We start from the raw sequence: 21,884 nt of genomic DNA, 5'->3' as shown, positions 1-21,884 counted from the left end.
CTCGGCTAGTGTGGGCGGCCACTCAAGTTCCAGCATCAATCATGGAGTTATTTCCGCCATGGCGCTCTTAAAATGATCATCAACATTTATTTATCCCACTTTCCGCGCTCAATAGTCAATGAAGCCGCATCTACATCGTAATAATTAGGGTCAGCGGTTAAAAAAAAAGGAAGGGATCGAGACAGCGGACAAAATTGATAACAAAAATGTACAGGGCAGAACAGGAAGGAAAAAAGGTGCATGGACGAGTCACGGGAGAGTCGATGAAGTCACATCCGAACGGTCAAGCACGACATATATGTATATATGGGCTATCAAGTTGGGTTCGAGTGTAGGAATGTATGAAAAATAGACGTGTATCAAAACGGGATTCTCATTAGGCATATCGGTTCCGCTGGGTTGAACTACTGGCGTTGTTGGGGCCAGGGGCGAATTGATTCGGATTGAAGAACATGGGCGGGGCATCACCGTGGGTGGCATTCGTCACGGGCGCCTCGTCCGATGGAACCGGTTCAGGCTCTGTCGTAGGTGGAACGGCGCCCGGTACGAAGGGCTGAATCGGTGGTTGGGCTCCCATGGGCGGGGGCATAGCCGGGCCACCCGCTTCACTGGGGACGAGCACGGGGGCAGATTGACTGTTCTTGAACACATCGATGCGCCCGGCGAGACCGCGCCGTTTTCCGAGTCCAGCCACATACTTGTTCCCACCCACGGGCGGTGGCGGACCACCGCCCGGCGGACCCGGTAGGGGCGGGGCCATACTCGGTGGGGCATTGAACCCGCCACTGGTGGAGGGTAGAGGCATGTCTGCACTCGAGTTGTGACGGGACAAGTCCATGTCTGAAGGGGGAGCCGGCATGGCGTTGGCCTCATCCTCGGGGTTGGCGTTGCGATCCACCCATTTCTTCAAGTTCTCGTCGTAATAAATCGTTTGGGCCGAATCATCCGGCAAATGGGCCTGATTGGGCGGCTTGATGAAGCGACCCAAAAACCGTCCCAAAATTCCTGGGCCAGCCTCCTTCGGCGGCTCCTTGACCTTGGCTTTGGTCGTGGGTTTGGCTCCTGGGGGCGTTGGCGTTGGCTGGACGCTGGTAGGGAGATTGTTGCCACCGGGTAGGGGTGGGGCTACCACGGACGGGGGCGGAACTGACGAGCCTGTCCGGATGTTGTTGAAATAATTCCCTCCGCCGGGTGGAGTCGCTTTCACGGGTGAAGGAGGGACGGACGGATGACGGGTCGAGGACGAAGACGAATCCTGTCGTTCTCGGTATGGAGGCTGTGGCATGACGGGTGGAGGGCCGGGCATTCCGGATTGAAAGCCTCCTAGTTGACTGGGATTCATCATGATGAGGGGACCACCGGCTGCGGGCTGAGTCTCCTCCGGAATGGCGTGCATGGTGATGGGATCATCCACGGACGGAGAGGCTCTTTGAGACGGCTCATTTTCGGGTGACGGGTGATGATCTTTCCCCGTGGTTGTCATTGTCGCGAGCTCGGGTTCTGCGGGATATGGATAGTTGGTCTGATCGTACTGATGGTTTGGTTCTGGCTCATATCCTTCGGCACCGGGTTGAGCGTAATCACCGTAATCCTGTCCCTGGGCAGACGCATCGTACTGGTATCCACTCGAGTCCGTCGTGTAGGCTTGATACGCGTAGTTGGTGGACAAACTCTTCAAATGCGTGAGCCATTCGGGATCGCCCATCTCACTGATCTCACCTTCTCGGGTCGTGTACATGGGGTCCAGAAACTTGAGCTGTTCTGACAATTCGATGACTTGCTCCAAGAGTTGTTCCGGTGGCAAGAGATCGCCGCTGATGTGTTCTGGGCTTTTCACTAAAGATTTCGCAATTTGTTCACAATAATACAACGCCGAACTCGAGACCCCGAAATCCAAGAGACGAATGGCGTACACGAATTTGAAATATTGCAACGACTTCATGGTGTATTCCGGATTCGAGAGCTTTTGAACATACTCAAAGATCTCGGTGCACTGAATGGCCTCATTGGTGGCAAATTGGTTGAAAGGCAAGGTCCGATCGGATCCGATGAGAACCAATTTAGCATTGGTGTTGGTGTAGGAACCAAAGTCCAGGTTGGCCATCAAGTAGCAGAAATGAGAGGCAAACAAGAAGCCTTTGTCCAGCAAGGTGTCCCCCAAGGTGACAATGCTCCGCCGGTCCAGGCCCTCTTTCCCACTTGGATTGGACAAAATCATGGCCAAATGAGGCCGCCAATCGCCCCATTGCGTGTCGGCACATTCCTTGACAGCAATGGGCTGTCGACCCGACATCAATTGGTACAACGTTTGGAGCGGGTCGTTCACGGCCAAGCCATTCGCAAACCTGAGCATCACATTCGAGTAGGACCTCTCGTCCATTTTGGAGGCCAAGAAAAGGGCGTGGCCCCAGAGGCCATGCTTCATGGCGTATTCCAGTCCCTCCTTCTTGTGACCAAAGAGCAAATAGTCTCTGAATTTCATGGTGATCTTCTCCGATTCACGAGGACTGTCGCTGTTCGTGATCAAGGTGCGATCATGATGGACCACGTCCAATTCCGAGGTCGAGCTCGTCAACGAATCGGCTTGAATTCCGTTTTCCTGAGAGGCCTTGGCGTAGGGCGTTTGGACGTGGCGATCCTTCAACAACAGCTCGGCAATATCACTACCATCGATGGCATTCTTCTGTCGCAAGAGCAGGATCAGCAGATCCCACAGCAGAACATATGACTCTTGGTCCACAATCTGAGTGCTCTTCGAGGCAGCCGAAATCTTGGATTGGCAGAACTGAATGACCTCGCCTTTGTGGGTTGTTCCGGGTACGAGCGGCCCTGGGAAGTCGGCCAGTTCCTTACTAGCCGGGAATTGGGCCAAGATGGATTGCAAGGAGTGCATCTCCACCACGGCATTCTGCCCATCCAAAGGGTTCTTGGCATTGACCTTGGCCATGAGCCCGTGGATCCCAAAGATCCCTTTGACGTGTGGAAACGAGAACTTGGCTGGTGTGATCCGTCGATGATCGCTTGACGCAGGAACTCCATCTTGATGATAAGCCTCATATTGAACCAATTCCGGTTCCTCGGCAAACGTAGGCTGATATCTTGGATCTGCGTTGGGATCGCCTTGAATCGTACTTTGATCCACACCACCATCTTGCCTGGACTCTGGTCGACTCCCGTGATCGGTGACGGGTCGGAACTGATGTTGGGACATTGTATGATCATTAATATTATTATTGAAGTTGGGCAAGCCTCTTTGGACATGCCCGTCTTTTGTTCTACTCACGGCAGCTGCAGCGGCCTCTTGCTCACTTTGTCCCGAATGAACACTAGCACGGCTATCTGGACGCGACAGCTCGGGAATGGGTTCCTTCGTCACTGGAACAATTGGGGGCAATCGGAGGTACTCGCCGCACATTCGATAGTAGTTGTTCAGGCTGTCATACTGGGCCACATTGGTGGTCTTCAACTGCTCATATAACGCAGGGTGTGCCAGGTAATATTTCCAATGCTTCTCAAACGTGTCCATAGCGGCCCGATCGGGTAACATCTGCGGATATTGTTGAGGCTGCATGTAGGGCATGGCATGAGGGTGGTAGTAGCTGGAGTGGCGCATCACATAATCCCGAGCGTAGCGATCCCGATCATAACGCTCTCGGTCGTAGTAACGATCATCATAGACGGACCCAGCTCTAGAACTAGGCCTCGAGATCTCTCTTCTATCGTCGTAGCCGCGGCGACGCTCACCCCCGCCACCACGTCGCGACTGATTCATGGAATCCTCATAGACACTCCGATCATCACGATAGCTTCGATCATCACGGTAGCTCCTTTCTCGATCATCGCGATAATCTCTATAGTAACGCGATCGATTGCGGTCGTCCTCAGGGCGTCGATCTCGTTTGCGGTCCTTGCCTCGCTTATCAGTGCCGCGGGGAGGTGAGTCACCGCGGTACCGTCGCTCTGGCCGGGATTTACTATGAGTGAATGGCTGATCTTCGGAACTGGATTCGTCATCGGTGATGGGAGGAGTGGGAGAGCGATGATGGTGTCTACGACCATTTTTGGCTGAGGTGCGAGGCTTTTCGGGTCGACGATACTTGGCCGAATCTCTGGATCGCTCACTTTCTAAATCTTGATCCAGCTCTGAATCGAGCTTCTTCGGGCCATTCAAAGGCGGGGTATCAGCCCCGGTTACATCACGGGTAGAGCTTGGTGGAGGGGGTCGGACATTCGTTGAAGGGGGAGGTCCCATCACACTTTGGTCCTTTCGCTCCGAACCAACTGCTTCACTTCGTTCACCTTGAGGTTGCTGCACTCCCTCTTCGTTATGTTCGCCTTGGTCGACTTGGGGCTCAGTATTTAGGGTCGGGGTGGAGGTCATCATTTTTGGTTGACCTAACGGTTTTACCGGAGACACAAAAGCTGCTCCCTGAACCGGTCCGGCGGTGCCTTCACTCGTGCCAGGGACCACGCGGTCTTGCACTGACGACGACGTTGGTGCAGCCTGATATGGATCGCCATTTGAGCCTGATGTGGCCGTGATGGAGCAAGTGGGTACTGACATTTGAGGATTGGCTATGGGTGGAGGAGCCTGATTTTGGTCACTTTGACCCAGCACTAGACGATCCAAGGGAATATCCAAGTCCTGATGGGCGGGAGCCGATGCCGCGTTGGGGTCCTCGAGTGGTGCCCCAGCATTATCGCGTTGGTTCCATGAGCCATCCGGGGGCAGGGGACCTGGGATCCCCGAACTCGACAGTTGATCACCGTGGGCACCAACCAAATCGCGAGACGGCCCATTTGAGCCCGATGGCTCGGCCTCATTGCCACCATCCACGGGTTCACGTGGCTGAGTCGGGGGTGCATATGGAGCTTCAAGTTCGGGAACAGACTCGTGACTCAATTGGCCCGTTTGCATGTAGTGATTGCGATCAGATCGATCAATGGGCATGAACGGATCATTCAGGAGAATATCCGGTGGATGACGTTGGCCTGGCGCGGCAACGTCAGGCGGTCCGGTCCCGCCTCCATTGTCCTGATTCACAGGCGCGCCGCTCGGCTGCACGGATGGTGGCCGAGATGAAAGAGGGTTGTTGGGTGGAGGCAATGATGGTTCATGGACAACATTCGGAGGTTCAATGTTCGACTGGGGCTCGGCCATGGTGTGAGGCTTCGACTGAGCAGGGTCATACGAATCCATTGCCTGAGGAGGATCGGGAGGTGGGTACTGAATGGGGTCCGAATATTGAGACGGGTTTGGGTAGGCCTCCGCCTCGTACTGAGCTGGCACTTGGGCCTGATCCCAACCTCCGGAGTAGTAACCCGCGTTGGGATCATAATAGCCACCGGCTTCATAATAACTATTGGCATCATATTGGACCGGGGCGTTGTCCGCTTGAGTACCTGGTTCCATGGAAGATTGGGCCTGTGGTTCGGGATAATAATAGCCCTGATTCTCTGCCTGAGGCTGATGGTAATCGGGATAGTACGCCTGAGACTGAGAAGGCTGGGACTCGGGTGGTCCATAATTATTATTGTCATACGAGACCATGGCGGGGTCGACTGGAACTTGACCATAGGGCTCCATACTCGATTCGTTCCTATGAATAATAGAAGCGATTGTTAAAAAGGGTTCTGAATTTAAGTAGCTTAACTGGTTCGGTAGATTTGACCATCCCAATGCAACAGGCATACACTCTTTTCATTCAACGAGGGAGGTGTACAAAATATTGCTGTCCCATAGTGAGAATCTGTTGGAACCAGCATGTTTCAATCACAAGTATTCACTAATGAATCCAGTGTAAAAGGAAAAGACTACCCAACAGCAATGCCTAACCGCATCAGAGTTAGTCAAGGCTATGTGTATCAATATACATAAGTTCTCTATTGTAATTTAATCCATCAAAAGAGGCCTAGAACGTGTTAATAATTGTAAAAGAAGAGTAACTTAATTTGGGACAGGCTGTCATTTTATTTTTTGTAACAAAGGCTTCCAAAAAGAAGGAAATAACTTGTTGATATGTAATGGAATCGTTCCCCAATGAAGAGGTACGTTAAAAAACTATATATGGACCCAACATTGTCAGCAATATGTATGTGCGACAAATCAGAAGGGAACATGTTTTCACGGACGGCTCTTATCATTTCTTTGTTCTTTGATGCTCCTCGATCATTTGTAGTGAGTGTATTAATCATTATTTTCACTTATTGATCTTGTTCATATTTTTGACGTGTCAATGGGAGCTTATACACAACACTTGATGGAGTAACTTTAACATTATTTTTGAAAATATGAATAGGCCTGTCTTTCAAAAGATAAAATCTTCATTCGGAGCACTACAATTCTAACATTAAAGGTTAAGAAAGTTTCTTGCACTATTTATTTAACATTAGGACCCTCCTAACGATATCTCATGATCCCTCATCTTTCTTTGGCACTTAGCTTAATCACAAGGAATTCGAATCCATTCTTCCAAAAGCGACTAGGAACAATGTAAAATGGCGATATCCTGATCATGGGTTAGTCTCACCTTCTAGCGGGTAGTCCGTCCGAGGCCGTAGCCGGACGAGGTTCCATCGAAGCGGCCCGTGAGTTCACCTGAGCTCCCGGTTGAGACGCAGGCGTGAAAGCGGGCGGAGCCACTACTCCAGACTGAAAAACAGCCGGATTAAAAAAAGTGGGCCCACTCATACCCGCACCCTCCGGCGGGTTATGCAGCGCTGACATGAGTCCCGTCGTCCCAATCAAGGTTGAACCTGACCCCGCAATCTAGGTTTGCACTCGCACCAGCCAAGGGTAATTCCACAAAACGAGCGATGGGTCGGGTGCTACGGGTCTGCTCTCTCTATCATGGCCGAGTTCCCGTAGGTCAGACAAGCGGACAAACACGCCAATCGCCACGGCTCCCAAAGGAAATCCCCAACCGTCGCCTAATAGACTCGACCCTCGCAGCCTCAAGTTTCACCGGAACGGCCAGACACGCCAGAAATCGGGAATTGGAACGGGAATCGCGATTCACGTTGTCGTGTTCTCCTAAAGGTTGAGACTCACTCACTCACTCACTCCACACTCGTCCACGCACAGTCCATCATAGTATTACACGTCACTTGCCAGACTCTGGGCCCAATCCATGATGGCCCGACGACGCTCGGTCTTGGTCCGTGCGGTCCGTGCCCTCGGCCGCTGACTCCTGCGACTCCTGCCTTAGCCCGGACGGCTCGATCTTCGCCTTCACCACCACACCAACGACAGCTGACCAATGATGCCACTGCCAGAAGGGTATGAGCGGTTATCCGGCAGGCATATCGGGGCTGGCCTGAAGACAAATTGGGCTCAGAGGTTGCGTGAGGGACGAAAAAGCGAACCCCCGCGTCTCAGGTTTTTTCTTTTTGTGTGGTCAGCCGGATAGCAGCCCATTTAGCCTGGGGCAGTTTGGCGTGAGATCGATAGCCCAGGGCAGGCTCAGACCTGTCTATCCTTGAAGGATGAGGATTGCCAGGTGGTAAGTGGGGCTGGCACGTGGTCATGATTCTGAGGGCTGTTTAGGCCTGCTTGTCAGATTGCTCAAATGTGGAATGCTGAGGGAAAAAGTGAGTGTACTATTGCAGGGTGTCCGGTTGACCGATTTGATATGGCATTCGCCTTTGATGAATTTTTGAATATCAGGGGAAATTGACGAATTTGCATTTTGATGGTCGAAAGTAAAGATTTATAGCTAGGAACATCCTATCATTGTCAAATGTGCGAGTGAGTGGTAAAATGGCAATGAAGAATTTTTACGAATAACGCCAGCCATACAGCTAAAACTGCATTGTTTTGTTAACAGTACTACAAACCTCAGGCTCAGATCACAGACAACTTAGAAATTTCCCTTTGATACATATTGAACGGTGAAACCTTCATGAAATGAGCCATGATTATTACTAAGCAATTAGACGAAGGGCGTATTTAATGTTCGTCATTAATAAGCGACTTCTAAGTGGTCTCCATGTCGTCCAATAATTTATTCCGTTTTCAGGGACTGATTTTTTTTCTTTTATTTGAATTCTATAGCTTTTCTCTTTTTACCCAAAACTCCCTGTTGTAAAAGATCCCCATTTCCACCGTGATGAGGTTGCCGGTCCGGAAAGAAATCCCCCATGAAATCAAAAAAATTTGGCGTTCCAAATATGAAACAATGGTTTATTGCCTGAATGCAAAGGTCCGACTAAGATCGAGCCCGTCAGAGCTCCGAGATCAACCGGAGAGGATGTCCACACCCTTCTCCGTGATAGCAATCGTGTGCTCGAACTGAGCCGTACGAGTGTTATCCGACGTGAGCAACGACCACCCATCGGCGGCCAGGTAGAATTCCGGAGTGCCCAGACTCACACAAGGCTCAATGGTGAACACCATGCCGGGTTTCATTAAACCAGGATAATTATTGGGCACGTGGTAAATGTCCGGCGGGCAGTGAAAATCCCGCCCAATCCCATGTCCGCACAAAGTCGGGATCACGCCTAATCCCCGCCGCTTGGCCAGTTGTCCAATGACTTGACCGATGCGCCGCAGCGGCAATCCCGGACCGCAAGCCGATATTCCAGCATACAAACACTCCCGGGCCACCGTCATCAAATGTCGCCCCGTGGGATCGTGCCACGCCTCATCCCGCCCTACCATAAAAGTACGTGACACGTCGCCGTGAAACCCTCGGTAATACACCACCATGTCCACCGTGACAAGATCGCCGCTCCGAAGGGCACGATCATCGGGTACACCATGACAAGCCACGTTATTGACTGACGTACTCAAAGACTTGGGAAAGCCCTGAAAGTTCAGCGTAGACGGATACGCCCCCTCTCGTATGACGGCTTCTCGGACTTGCGTGTCGATGGCTTCGGTGGTAATCCCGGGTTGGGCCAAATCTTGGGCCAAGCCCAGCATTCGTCGAGCTAACTGGGCGGAGCGACGAATCCCGCACACCTCTTCGGGTGTGTTAAAGGTGAATTGAAACTCGGGCAGGGCCGATGGCACCGAATCTGGGATGGGAATGTGCGCCGGCCAAGCCGAGAGATCGAACATGGGCGTGACTCGGCCCGGTTGCACCACCTCCGGTACGTAGGTCGGGGCTACGCTGGGGCCGGCATCAGACCGGGCTCGAGATGATTTCCAACCGGCACCCAACCGTAAGCCCGGCAGGGCGTGGCGCCAGAGCGTCATCCTCGGTCCAAGACGACACTCACATAATCCTGCTCAGAACAAGTCCAACCACATTTATTCCTTCTCAGCCATTTCACATCTTGGCTTTGTTGTTGACACTGGTAGGGTCAAAGTTTCTGTACTTGGCTTATTTTTGCGAGCAAAGCAAGAAACACGATCAAGCTTAACTCAAAGTCATCTCACTGTTCGGTGTCCGGTTCGGTTCCTTGGCATTCAGCTGGCCAATTCGCTCGGTGTTAAAAGTCGATACTGGTGAATTATTAGCAAATAGCAATCAATCGAGGCAAGAGACATGTAGCAGGAATTTTCACTGGCCGGAAAAAGCATTTTGGTTGTACGTTTTGCTATCGCCAAACCATGTCATTCAAAGTGGAACCTGGAATCCGTGCCCAGCCAACTGGCACCCTGATAATAGTTACCAATCAACGCACGTGTTGATAAACATTAAACAACATGCAGGATGGATCTTCTTGAATGTGAAAGGTAAAACCAACCAACCAATTGCCTGCGGAATCATGGGACGAAGTTCCAAAGACAAACGTGATGTCTACTACCGCCTGGCCAAAGAAGAAGGTTGGCGAGCCCGGAGTGCCTTCAAGTTACTACAAATCGACGATGAATTCCACCTGTTCGGCGACCATGTCAGCAAGGTCGTGGATCTGTGCGCGGCCCCGGGTTCTTGGTCGCAAGTCTTGGCCAAAAAGATCTATTTCGCCCGACCCGAAACCGAGCGGCATCAGGCCAAGATCGTGGCCGTGGATCTCCAAGCCATGGCCCCCTTACCTGGGATCATTCAAATGCAAGGCGATATCACCCAATTGAGCACTGCCCAGAAGATCGTGGCCCATTTTGAAGGCGATCAAGCGGATCTGGTGGTTTGCGATGGAGCGCCGGATGTGACCGGACTTCACGATATCGACGAATATATCCAAGCTCAGTTGTTGTTGGCCGCACTCAATATCACGACCCACGTGTTGAAAACCGGTGGTACGTTCGTGGCCAAGATCTTCCGCGGTCGTGATGTGACTTTATTAACCGACCAATTGCGTTTGTTCTTTCCCGAAGTGACGATAGCCAAACCCAAGGCCTCGAGAAACTCTAGCATCGAGGCCTTTGTCGTCTGTCGAAACTATGAACCCCCGCCGGGTTATGTCCCGACCATGATCAACCCGTTGTTAGACCACACGTATACGGATTTCAATCAATTGACCGGGCCCAATCGTTTTATCGTGCCTTTCATCGCTTGTGGCGATCTCTCGGCCTACGATTCGGATGCTAGTTATGCTTTGGATGAAGACTATCAATATCATCCCCCCACGGAAGCCCCCATTAATCCGCCCTATCAGACGGCTTTGGCACGGTCAGGCCGAAGTGAATCGGAGCACGTGGCCAAGATCGCGGCAGACCTGGAACAAACTCAACTAACGGAATCGTGAATATGGTTTACCTTGATTCCTTCCAAGACCTACCAAGAGACACTTGGGGATGAGAATTCTGTTCTAGACCTGTGGTGGAGAACCCTATTGAAAACTGATTCTGTCACTCGTTTCGTCCATTTCTTTGTGCAGATTGAGATGATGGCTTCCATCAAAAGAGTTGTCCGATTTATTAATATGAAAAATGTTTATTTCAGACCATTGTTGTTGATTTCTACTTTCTGACAAGCAGCGTTGAAGGATCTCTGTCAGGGGTCAGGGTACTGCTTAATTTTTTTGCAAAATTTAAATGATTTTGGCATTGCAGTTGGTTGATTAATTGATTATCTACTCTGTTTGTCTAACCCTCTGCTCGTCTACTACATGCAATGGCCTTGGCGGTTGCGACAGCCCAAACCATTCTCAGTGTAATTTAAGATTCAATAAAATTTGCTCAGCCATTAATGAAAAATGAAAACAAACCATTTGGTTTGTCAAGGCACTTAGCGATCTCAAAGTTATTTCTTTTACCAATTGTTTTAACAAGTCGTTTTACGAGTCAGTGATTAAAACATCAACATCAACGAGCAAATATGCTGCTTTCAAGTCTTTGATTCCAATTAATTTGAACAGAAACCAACTCTACAGTAACTAGATCAAGTTTCAAGACTTGCTTGATGCAACAGATTTTGGTATATTCGATTCGCCTTCACGTTTGTTTCTTCGCTCTGAATTCTGTTTTACTATCAAGTTATTCCGCCTTGGCCGTACAGCAGGCCTTCACGTTTGTTTCTTCGCTCTGAATTCTGTTTTACTATCAAGTTATTCAAATTTTGATGCAGTGGATTTTTTTTAACAAAAAGTTCGATCAATAAAAAATATGACAAAAGTTTTCATTTCCCAGGGGAAAATACTCCTAAAACTTTTGCTAGAAAAGTCTCGTTAACAACTCACTTACATATAAAGCAATCCGAAATAAAATATCAATGAACTCATAATCAAATCGTGGCACGTCAATAACCATGATAGGGGAACAGAAAACAAGCAAATGGAATTTTAGCCCCCATAACTTTGCTTCTTTTCTAGATTCAAATTCAAGTGAGTTGTTCAGATCAGATTTTTCAGATAAGTTGCGTTCGGGACGTTTTTTAAAGTTTCAGATCAGCAAATCCCTACTTTCAGGTTCGATTTTCCTTGAGGGCATAAAAATCAATTGAAAAATGTTTAATGGTACAAAAACAAATCAGTTCACTTGATTCTATCTCCTTAATTGGGTACAGGCACGGACTTCTAGTGATGTGGGCATCGAACGGAAGCAAAACAATATTTCCTCCTAAATCGTTCACTTTATTTCAGAAGAACACTTCATACGATCAAATGTCCTTGTTGAATAAATAAACTTGGCCAAACTTGAGCCCTAAAATATCCTTAGGGAACTCAGGAGAGAAGTCCAAAGTTATGTAGTAAACAATGCATAAACTTCGAATTTTCTGCCTGTTCTTGGTCAGCTACATAAACTTTTGACAATATGACTTTGAAACGAACCACTTTACATGTATTGATTGTGTTGTGCAACCAATCAGTTTGTCTGAAATGAGTCAACAATGGAAAGATTTGGCTCGACCAGAAAATATATATTTGGTATTTGTCAGTTTGATTGGTCGGAAAATGGTGTCTGTCAATTATTGAGGTTTCTAGCAAACAATGTACTACGTACACTCGAGTCCGAATTCTCATCCACGTTTCTCTAATTTATACACGTTTTTTCCCAGTTTCAAAGAAAATGCAAAAGAATAGAAATGATGAATTAAAGGCCTCGGTATTTAAGAATGATGAAATATACATGATAACATTTGATGGTTTCTCCTTGTTTTGATAATTTACACTTTACAATTGTCGGACGCGTATTATGTAAACCACCCCTTGTCTCAAAGTCCCATGTTTGTATTTTCTCTTTCATCTGGCTGCTTACTTCATTGCAAAGAAAGTCGAGCCACTTAATGAGTCTTAGTGGCCATGGGTTTCTTCATTCCCCTGAACCAGAGAGAGAAAGAAAGAAAGACGAACTCCGTCTTCTTTGTGCGACTTCCGAGTATCAGCCTAAGAAAAATGGTTTCCTCACAAGAAGAAAAATTGTCCTTGGTTGGTTTTTCGAAGCGAGTGTTCTAACTTTTTTGTCAATTTCCCGCTTAGGTGAGCATTTCATTGGTACCAAAGGAAAGAACAAATATATGTATTTATTCTTGCACTTCATTCGGGCTTGTGGGTTCAACGCTTTGAAGGCACGAATCACTGAATCATCCATCCAGAAGAAGAAAGGGAGCCCGCTTCTGACAAGACACGGTGGTTAAAAAACCTTATCAAGTTTCAGGGGAAATGTCCAGATACATCTTGAAATTTATCTAAATCGGTAAACCATGGAAAACAACTACGGCTTTATTCCACAATGGATTTTTGGGTCAGAACAAAAACTCAAACTTCCATAGCTAAACACATTTAAAGATCTGTAATTTTCAAAAACAAATATGATGGAAATCAGGAGCACACTTAGATAACATTTGAATACAAATAAGCGTATGATCCATTAAACCATTACTGAGTTACATGGCAATTAGTGGTTCTGCTCTCTAAGCTGTCGCTTAGAACCCTCAAAATGTGCAAAGTTCTTTTGCAAAATTATGCAAGTTGCTATTGATATTACCAAAATGGTTTTTTTCCAAAATCTGAATGTTGGTGCGCTTTAAGTGATTTTAGACATCATTTTGAGCTATCTAAAAATTGTTCAAGAAAGCAATATTTCAATGCTTTTTGCAATATTGAAAATTTAAGCGAGATGGCAATGGCACAGTTGGTTACCACGCGACTGTGTTATTCAGCGAGTCAAGTGTTCAATCCTAAGACTGTTCAATCCCATAGCTCTCCCCAAAAGTCCAATGGATCGACGTCTCGTAGAGCGGACAAGGTGCTTTTTGTTAAATTTGATCTTCATAATCGTGACGTTTAATTCTGCAACTTTTTATAATAGATATGGAAACATTCCTTGAAGTGATTAAACACGCATGTGAAGTGTTCAACCTGGGCACTTTTGTTTTCGTCATATTAAAAGGACTGGCTCAGTTCAATTAAGTGGCCTAACTGGGCGTGCTATGGCAAATTGTGGCGATTCCTCCCTTAAGAGTCCATGTGTCATGCCATGGAAGATAATTTTGCAGATTAGAAAAAAAAATATTCCATTGTTGGACTCAAAGGGTGGTTGGGGGATTAAATGCTGTGGTGTGATGTCGGTAGGTCTTACCCAAACTTATCTGTTTTGTAAATTCTTTATCTTTATGCGAATTTTGAAAAGATTGGAACTGTCTACGGTTTTTTATTTTTTATTTTGGAACAATCGGCTTTGCTCTTCGAGAGCAATTCTCTCCGGGGAGTTCACTCGAGGGAGATTCACTTTAGGGTTGGGGTTCACTTTTGGGCGAGATGCTTTCTTACTTCCTAGAGCTATGTACATATTTTCCATTGTATATGCTAAATTTTGGTTTTATGTATGTTTTGCCAATCTTCAGACTTCATTAGCAACCGAGACCCTTGAGAGAAAGCTCGAAAAGAAAGCTTGAGAAGATATGCTTCCCAATCTGACAATGCACTTGTCCCTAAAAATCTGCTTTGAAAACTAACCGGAACCAATTTCTGTGCCAGACTCTTTCTATGAACAGACGTGTAGTAATAGTTGAGCGGAAGTTTCCTATAAAGTTTAGTCAGATATGTCTAGAATGGCAAGAAAACCATGGATCTGCCAAATAAGTTTATCTTGCATAACTTTTCTAAACAGGCTGTTTTTAACCAAAGGATTTGAATTCGAATTCGCTTTAAGACTTCTGGTTACGTCGAGAATACCTTTACTTGTGAGTTAGTGTGAAGTGCAGGGGCAAAATAAAGCATTTACTAGTTCTAATTGAAAGGCCATGGAAGTGAGGTTGTCATTGTCGAAAAGCCTTTAATTAAGTTTATTCCTGTACCATCCATTCAGAGTTATTTATTAGGTTCGAACTTTTTTCGACTTTCATTGTACTATATATTCGATTCAAAAAACATCGGTTGGTCATTTCTTCAGGTGAACACAAGGGTAATCTTTGCTCATACGGTGTCAATTTTGTTCGTAAATTCAACTCATCCTTTGAAACTACAGAAGAGAAGAAAGAATCCAATAATATTAGGCTCACTTGCCAGGAGCATTGTTTTCCTGTGATATCCATTTGGAAGGATAACCTTATAGTAGACATCTGCTATAGGATATAAAGCTCATGAATAATTGAGCATTGTAACTTCCGTACTACCTTGACTTTTTTATATGCGTGTGTGAAAAAGGATGATTTGATAGGTTTGAAAACAGGTGCAGAGATTTCATCTTCCTATAGTGAGTGTCTGTCTATTTTCAAAAGGAAATCTCCGAGGCGTCTTTACTATTCCTGATGTTCGTTTGGCTTTGATTGGTTTTTTTATTGATAAAGCTTTAGATTAACAGGTCCTCCTAGCACATGTTCACTTTTTCCAGAGCCACTCGGATAATGATGTTGACGACATCGTCAAATAGGTGCTGAATCTGTTTCGTGTCTGTGGCGCACGTGAAGTGATGGAAGATCTTGTCTTTTCGTTTGGATTTGCTCAAATACTTGGACGCCACGAACTCTTTCGGTGACTCGCCCGAGTCGTCATAACCTTGAATGTAATCCTGCAATGGGAACCGTGTGATCTTCACCTCGAACAGATCCACCTTATTCAGAAACAGAATAAAACTGGCCTCCACAAAGAAGGCGTTATTCACGATGGACTCGAACAAGCGGAGGCTTTCGCTCATACGATTCGTTTTCCCATCCTCCAGCAGGACTTGGTTGTACTCGGAAATGGCCACGACAAATAAAATGGCGTGCACGTTCTCGAAGCAATGGATCCATTTCCGGCGTTCGGATCGTTGTCCACCCACATCGATCAACTTGAAATTCAAGCTCATCTTGTCTCGCTTCACCTGAAAGCAGGCCTCGATTATGCCCGTGGTGGCCACACGGATCCGGAGAATATCCTGTGTAGTGGGCGTGTACCCACTCGACATGATCCGATTCAGATGCTCGAAGTAGTATTGGACCGACTCCTGCAATTGGAACCGATCTCGCCGCTCAAAGCAATCTTGGATGGCGTCCTCCTGCCAAAGTTGTCTGAGAGCCAACACTTGGGCTTCACTGGGATGAAAAGTGTTTGTGATCATGGTGTGAATATTGTCCGTGATGTCGTGAACGAGTTGGGCGTGAGACTCGGACTCGTTCTGCATGTAAATCAAATTGAAGTGTGGTAGTTGATCGATTAGTGTCCGCATGGAGCTGAAGATGTTCTGCATGATAAGAGTGCGCCCAGAGTTGATCTCGTCTTCGGTGAAGCCCTCCTTGTGGAGGATCTTGACCTGCTTCATGATGGTGCTCTTGCCCGAGTCACCCGTGCCCAGGAGAAGTAGTTTGATGATCCGACCATCTTTCGCCGCGTCTTTGGCGATTTCCCGGTCGATTTGTTTGTTCACTTTCTTCTGCTCCTGGACAGCGGGGCCTCGACGAGAAAATGTGCAACCCATGATTCATGGATGGATCAATCTGTGTTTTTAAGCCTCTCTATATTCTTTCAATGGGAGGAGACAGGATGTCTTCATACTTATGATAAAACGTTCTTCGAAATCCATGAAGCAAATAGTTTTGAACATGCCCTTTAGAATGGATAAATGAGGATGGCATTTTTTTCAAAATTTAAAATTAAAAAAAAAAAAAATTGTTCCCCATGATTTTCTGAGGGAGAAAAATGCCAAGATGTGCTCCGGAATTTCCATCAAAACTTTGAAGGGTATTTTTACCACTGTGTGAATGGAGTACAGAGAATCGTCCAATTAGAAAGTGCAACAACGTTTCAACATTTCAAATCTATTTCGCCCAAAAGAGAAACCTTACTTGACGCTCTCCTTCAAGGAACTAGACCCCGAAAAGAATCTACTTTTCCTTCATTTTTATCAACTATCTTTAACATCCTAGTGCCGAGGACGGGATATGAACCCACACCAAGTGTCGAAATCCCTCGACTTTGTCCAAGGTTTTGCACGCAATGTCGAGATGTATTCTCCAAGGGGAAATGCGCATGTTCTTTTGTATTCCTTTGAACCATAGCAATTTTAAGGGACTTGCTCTTGGTTCCACCTCAAAAATGCATTCTTCCGTTTATTTTGACAAATCCTCACTTTGTTCTGCCTCTGGTAGGCCCTCGGCCTCTTGGTGCCCCTTTCAAACGAATCTACTCTGTTTCAGGGAATAGGGAATTCAACTTGAGACAGGCTCAGTCTGGGCTGGAATTTCATGATTGATTAATTTGGTTCCTCGTCGGAGGTGGTTCGTCCTTGGATTTCCGAACGCTTTAAATCAGCCTCTCCTATCCTCCTCTTCGTTGGGCCAAAATGTCTCAAATGTCGTCAATCAAAGATAGCATCCTGGATGTGACAAGACTGGCCAGACTTAAGAACTGTTAAAAGCACACACCCACAAGCGCACATGGACAAGGCGGAAATGCAAAGTGGTCCTATCTCAATTCTCCTTAGCTTTGATGGCTAGCTGTTTCTGTTGCTCCACCCAAGTGCAACAAAGATCAAGGGTTACTTGTCAATCCTATCTTGGAGAAAAGAAGGGGTAAGTCTCTGGTGGAAAGTGGAAAAGTGTTCCATTATCGTTCCTCGAATATCTTATCATCCTCATTGTGGCCGTACCCACCCGCCTCACCTCGTCATTACCTATGAATCATATTGACAAATAATTATTGAGGCAATATCCTCCGTGGGGTCTGGATCAACTGTGAATAATAGCACGCTAAGGGATCATCGATCCATCCAGTGTTGGCGCTCATTTGGAGTGGATTCACTCACACCTCTTATCTCGGAATCTTTCGACAATTAGCTCCATGGTCTCACTACCTTTTCATGCTACACGCTCCTCGAATCCTAATGGGATCATTCCTATGATGAGAGGTGGACAGATCATCATCGGGTGATTCTTTTAAGCGCCATGACACTCCAAATGAACCAGTGAACAGAAGGAGCTAAGTAATTTCTGGAACGTCGATGACTCACAGATCTCTCATGGTGTTTTGAAAGAACAGGATATTTGACCCAAGAACAACAAGGACGACAGAAATAATAGTGGACAAGAAAGAATGGGGTGTGCACAAAGCGTTGACGATGAGACCTTGAGGAATCGACGCATCAATCGCGAGCTCTACCGAGATTACTCGACGGATGCTCAGATCGTCAAGTTGCTCCTTTTGGGCGCGGGCGAATCCGGGAAAAGCACCATCGTGAAGCAAATGAAGCTCCTTCACGCTGTCAATGACCGGGCCACCACAGGCTTTTCCGATGAGGAGAAAGTGGAAGCCCAACGAGCCATTTATGCCAACATCATGGACTCAATTGTGGCCTTGATCGAGGCCATGGAGAATTTCGGCCTCAAATTAAACAATAACAGACTTGAAGAGGACAAGTTCAAGGTGGGTGGGTATCTTCATTTCAGCATCACGCTTGGCCATGTGAGTTCATTCTCACGTGGCCAATGCAGCTTTTTAAAACCAAGCTTGCCTTGCCAACCATCGAAAACTGAGGCTGAGGCCAACAAACAGGGTTGGGCCCTATTACAGAAGAACGATTTCAATACCAAATTGTGGGGCTGGAACTTCGCTGCAATTAGTTATCTTCAAAGTTTAAAGCTCGCCACGATAACGTCATAAATTACGAAAGCGACGGGGGTTTCAATTCAACCAATCTAGTCAAGTACGATCCCAAGTGTTTCTAGACGCGTATAATCAATCAAATAAGAAAGCTACTGATAGACTGGAACTTAACGGATGTTTCAAGAGATCTGCATTCATGATAACCCGACCCCTGTATTTTGACTCCTAATTTGAAAGATAGAACGAGGAGAAGGGATTCATTGGATTATCAGCTAAGACTTGGTTCAATTGTGATTCATCTGGGGCTTGATCTTGAAAGTAGTCCTATAATAAAGCTTATGCATCAGAAGCAGCCCAAAATATTCGTTACACAAATCATTGTTTCACGCTTTCTAAAGCCCTATTGTCCGTAACATGGAAACAGATAAACTAGGAAGTGGAAGGTCTTTTCAATTCCGTCCCTGAAACTTTGTCAAACACTAATAGAGAGAAACTCGAGGAGGGTAAAGTTTTGAGGGCTTCCTTATGCATAAACGCATTATGCATACTGTATTGCACGTATTTCAAGTACCATTTTCCTTTCTTTCACTCGAGGGCACTTCCCAATTCAAACGGTAGCATAGTTATAAAATCAATGTGGTGAGTCTCTCTAATTTTCAGGTCCTACGTTTTGCCATGAACAACGAAAGCCACCGACCTCCAGAGGATGTGGTTATGGCCATGAAGAACCTGTGGAGGGATGGCGTCATCCAAGCTTGCTACCAGCGGCGGAATGAATTCCAAATGAACGACTCGGCCGAGTACTTCCTCAAAGACCTGGACCGAGTTTGCTCCAAGGACTTCATTCCCAACGACCAGGACGTGCTCCGCACCCGTGTCATCACGTCGGGGATCGTCAAAATCGAGTTCCAGTTCAGGAAACTCCGATTCCACATGTTTGACGTGGGCGGACAACGATCCGAGCGGAAGAAATGGATTCATTGCTTTGATAACGTCACGGCAGTCCTGTTCATCATCAGTCTCTCCGAATATGATCAAGTAAGTACTGCAAAAGGTGTTTGCATACAAAAATGTAGACTTTCAGGAAAACAGGATGAGCGGATGGAGGACATTGTCAGGTGGGGTTCAGATTGGCGGAAATTAGAATTAATGCGTGGAAGTAGTGTATTCCCTTGCCACGCCGCCTTTTTAAGTGGAGCCCATTTTTTAACGTCGCATGAGCTAATTGTGCTATTCTTGAATATCTTTCTTGCACTTTACGATCCACCATAGACTTCTTTCAAAGTCAGAGATCTCTCCTGGTCCTGGGCAATAAGTGTCATTCCTCAGAAGTCCACGATGAACAAATGCAAATCGTCCATTGAACAAAAAGGTCAATTTCAAAGCCTTTGAGATGGAATATTAAGTTGGCGAAAAGCCTCCTGACAGCTAGTGGGGAAAGCTTTCAGCTCAGAGAGCGTCCAATGTTTATACTGTAGTAGGAGGTAAATCCACGGTCTATCTTGGCTTAACAAGACCAACTGAAAGCCTCCAACTGAACATGGTTCTCGGCTGGGTATTAGCAGTGCTCCACATACTCTGTATGTTGCTGTCAAGGCCATAACAGATTGGTGTTTTACTTGCGAGAATATGAGAGTGTAAGCCCCTAATGCTGAATAGCTAGGCAAACATTATCTACTTTAAGGGAGAACTAGCTAGCTCGATGGAATGATCAAATTGTCCTAGGAATGAGGAATCGCCTTTGACTTTGTGAATCATGATGGTTGAGCGGAATATTCCCTTAATTACTTGATGGTCTTCAATCTGAAGTTGAAATCTGGAATACTCATTAATTCACGGGCTTATCATCTCCCTTTGTCAAAGCTTTGTTCTCCTCAGGTAACATTGAGAAATCGTCGAAGAAAGTACGGACATGTTGAAAGACCGGGGAGTCTCGTTGTGAGAAAGTTTTCCTTCTCTTCTTCTTTTTCTTAAGCTAGATCCTTTCACGTACTACTAACAGTACTGCTACCTATAATACCACTTGCCATTGCTTGCTTCTACTGAGATACCGAGATACTGATCATTAGGGATGATCTTCACTGTCTTCGTTCCAGGTTCTGTTCGAAGACAACCAAACCAATCGAATGCACGAATCCCTCAATTTATTCGCCTCAATTGTTAACAACATCCACTTCAAGACCAAACCTTTCATCGTGTTCTTCAATAAGAAGGACTTGTTCGAGGACAAGTTGAAGCACAAAAGCATTCGCATAGCCTTCCCCGATTACACGGGGGATAAATCGTTCGAGAGTACGTCCGATTTCATCATTGACAAGTACTTGAATCAAAGTCAAGTGAGTTCCAAACGTCGAGCCATTTACCCGCATTTGACCACCGCCACAGACACTGAATTGGTGAACCGGGTTTTCACCAATGTGAGCGATATCATACTCAATGATATCCTCAAAGATATCGGACTCAACTGACCATTCATGTCCGCAATTTGTTTCTGTTAGAAATCTTTGGTATTGTTGGAAAATTATACCATTTGTTGATGCCAGTCCAGATGTGAGTATGAGGTTGAGAACTGACGGGGTGGCTCATTGTGAATGAATGTAAGGTATTTCAAGATGATAGGCAGTCCCAATGCAAGGCATCTATGTACGTATTCATATGACACCTCGAACAAAGACGAAGAAAAATGATCACATCCCCCATCCAATCACTCGGAGAGAGTGATAAGCCCAACCCTCTCCCTGATCTTTATTTCCATCGTGAACATCGTACATAACATTAACAATAAGTGTCGGTCTTTAAAAGACTTGTGTTAATGATCAATGAGTTCCTCTATTCCTAACACCTTCTCACTGAATTGATCAATACAAAATGTTGCTTTCAATTGGTGTGACATGACAAATTTTAAACAATAGATCTGGTTTCTACAAAGCTAGGTAGCAACTTCAAAAATGGTTCAATGTCGTGTACTTATTTGGCAATACATGTATTCCAAACAGGGTGCTCGGAAAGATTAAAACACGTACAAAATGAATGTGACAAGTGGCGACGGTGTTCATTCAGTTTGACTACCTTAAGCCCTAAGAACAACCTCTGCAGCAAACGGATGTTGTGATTTTGCCATGTAAAGTAGTGATGTGTTTCAATCCGGAAGGTCAGCTTTTTAGCTTCAAGGACCTCGGTTAGGGCTCCCATCAAAAGCTAAAGAGAGTAAAAATCAAAATCAAAACTCCTTAAATGAGTGGCAAAACGTGACCCTGCCGTTCTAGCTCCACAGATATGTACAGATCCGATATACTGCTCAATTTGCTAGACAAAACGTGTAGCTGATGGGAGCAAAAACGGTTGTTCCCAAACGTTGAAGCACGTCTCAACTTTGACTTGAGTTCAATGTAGAACGGAATAACTTATTGAAGACACGCGAAAAACCTCATGTTGATTTGCAAGAAACACTCGGCGCTTATTTTCAACATGATAACAAAGCTGAACTTATTTGATTGTCCAGTAAATTTTATTCAAATACATGAAGCAATTAC

The 21,884-nt window shown here is 46.2% G+C and overlaps 5 protein-coding genes across 6 annotated transcripts; 2 read left to right on the top strand and 3 right to left on the bottom strand.

The window, feature by feature from the left end:
* Nucleotides 1-67: 67 nt before the first annotated feature.
* On the bottom strand, nucleotides 68-7,091 carry LOC131892269 (protein transport protein Sec16B-like). 2 transcript variants are annotated; one of them, XM_059242080.1, is made up of 3 exons: nucleotides 6,531-7,091; nucleotides 3,284-5,600; nucleotides 68-3,196 (listed from the first exon to the last, which is right to left on the bottom strand). In XM_059242080.1, the coding sequence occupies exons 1-3, from the start codon at nucleotides 6,725-6,727 to the stop codon at nucleotides 377-379; spliced, it is 5,334 nt and encodes a 1,777-aa protein (XP_059098063.1). In that variant the 5' UTR covers nucleotides 6,728-7,091; the 3' UTR covers nucleotides 68-376. The 2 variants fall into 2 exon arrangements, with proteins under 2 accessions (XP_059098063.1, XP_059098055.1); XM_059242072.1 differs by having other exon boundaries at nucleotides 68-5,600.
* A 1,145-nt stretch (nucleotides 7,092-8,236) lies between these two features.
* On the bottom strand, nucleotides 8,237-9,199 carry LOC131892655 (methionine aminopeptidase 1D, mitochondrial-like). The gene has a single exon (XM_059242476.1). The coding sequence runs from the start codon at nucleotides 9,197-9,199 to the stop codon at nucleotides 8,237-8,239; it is 963 nt and encodes a 320-aa protein (XP_059098459.1).
* Nucleotides 9,200-9,344: 145 nt separating this feature from the next.
* On the top strand, nucleotides 9,345-10,831 carry LOC131893270 (putative tRNA (cytidine(32)/guanosine(34)-2'-O)-methyltransferase). Its single transcript, XM_059243252.1, has one exon. It carries the CDS (start codon nucleotides 9,715-9,717, stop codon nucleotides 10,633-10,635), a length of 921 nt encoding a protein of 306 aa, XP_059099235.1. The 5' UTR covers nucleotides 9,345-9,714; the 3' UTR covers nucleotides 10,636-10,831.
* Nucleotides 10,832-15,027: 4,196 nt separating this feature from the next.
* LOC131892589 (guanine nucleotide-binding protein subunit alpha-11-like) lies at nucleotides 15,028-16,381 on the bottom strand. Its single transcript, XM_059242400.1, has one exon. The coding sequence runs from the start codon at nucleotides 16,226-16,228 to the stop codon at nucleotides 15,140-15,142; it is 1,089 nt and encodes a 362-aa protein (XP_059098383.1). The 5' UTR covers nucleotides 16,229-16,381; the 3' UTR covers nucleotides 15,028-15,139.
* A 196-nt stretch (nucleotides 16,382-16,577) lies between these two features.
* On the top strand, nucleotides 16,578-20,898 carry LOC131892590 (guanine nucleotide-binding protein G(t) subunit alpha-3-like). Its single transcript, XM_059242401.1, has 3 exons — nucleotides 16,578-18,171; nucleotides 19,012-19,389; nucleotides 20,448-20,898. Exons 1-3 carry the CDS (start codon nucleotides 17,842-17,844, stop codon nucleotides 20,817-20,819), a joined length of 1,080 nt encoding a protein of 359 aa, XP_059098384.1. The 5' UTR covers nucleotides 16,578-17,841; the 3' UTR covers nucleotides 20,820-20,898.
* Nucleotides 20,899-21,884: the final 986 nt, after the last annotated feature.

Source organism: Tigriopus californicus, chromosome 2 (genome assembly GCF_007210705.1).
Source record: "Tigriopus californicus strain San Diego chromosome 2, Tcal_SD_v2.1, whole genome shotgun sequence".
Taxonomy (NCBI): domain Eukaryota; kingdom Metazoa; phylum Arthropoda; class Copepoda; order Harpacticoida; family Harpacticidae; genus Tigriopus; species Tigriopus californicus.
Note: the sequence above shows the minus strand (reverse complement) of the source record. Positions and strands in the feature narration are given on the sequence as shown.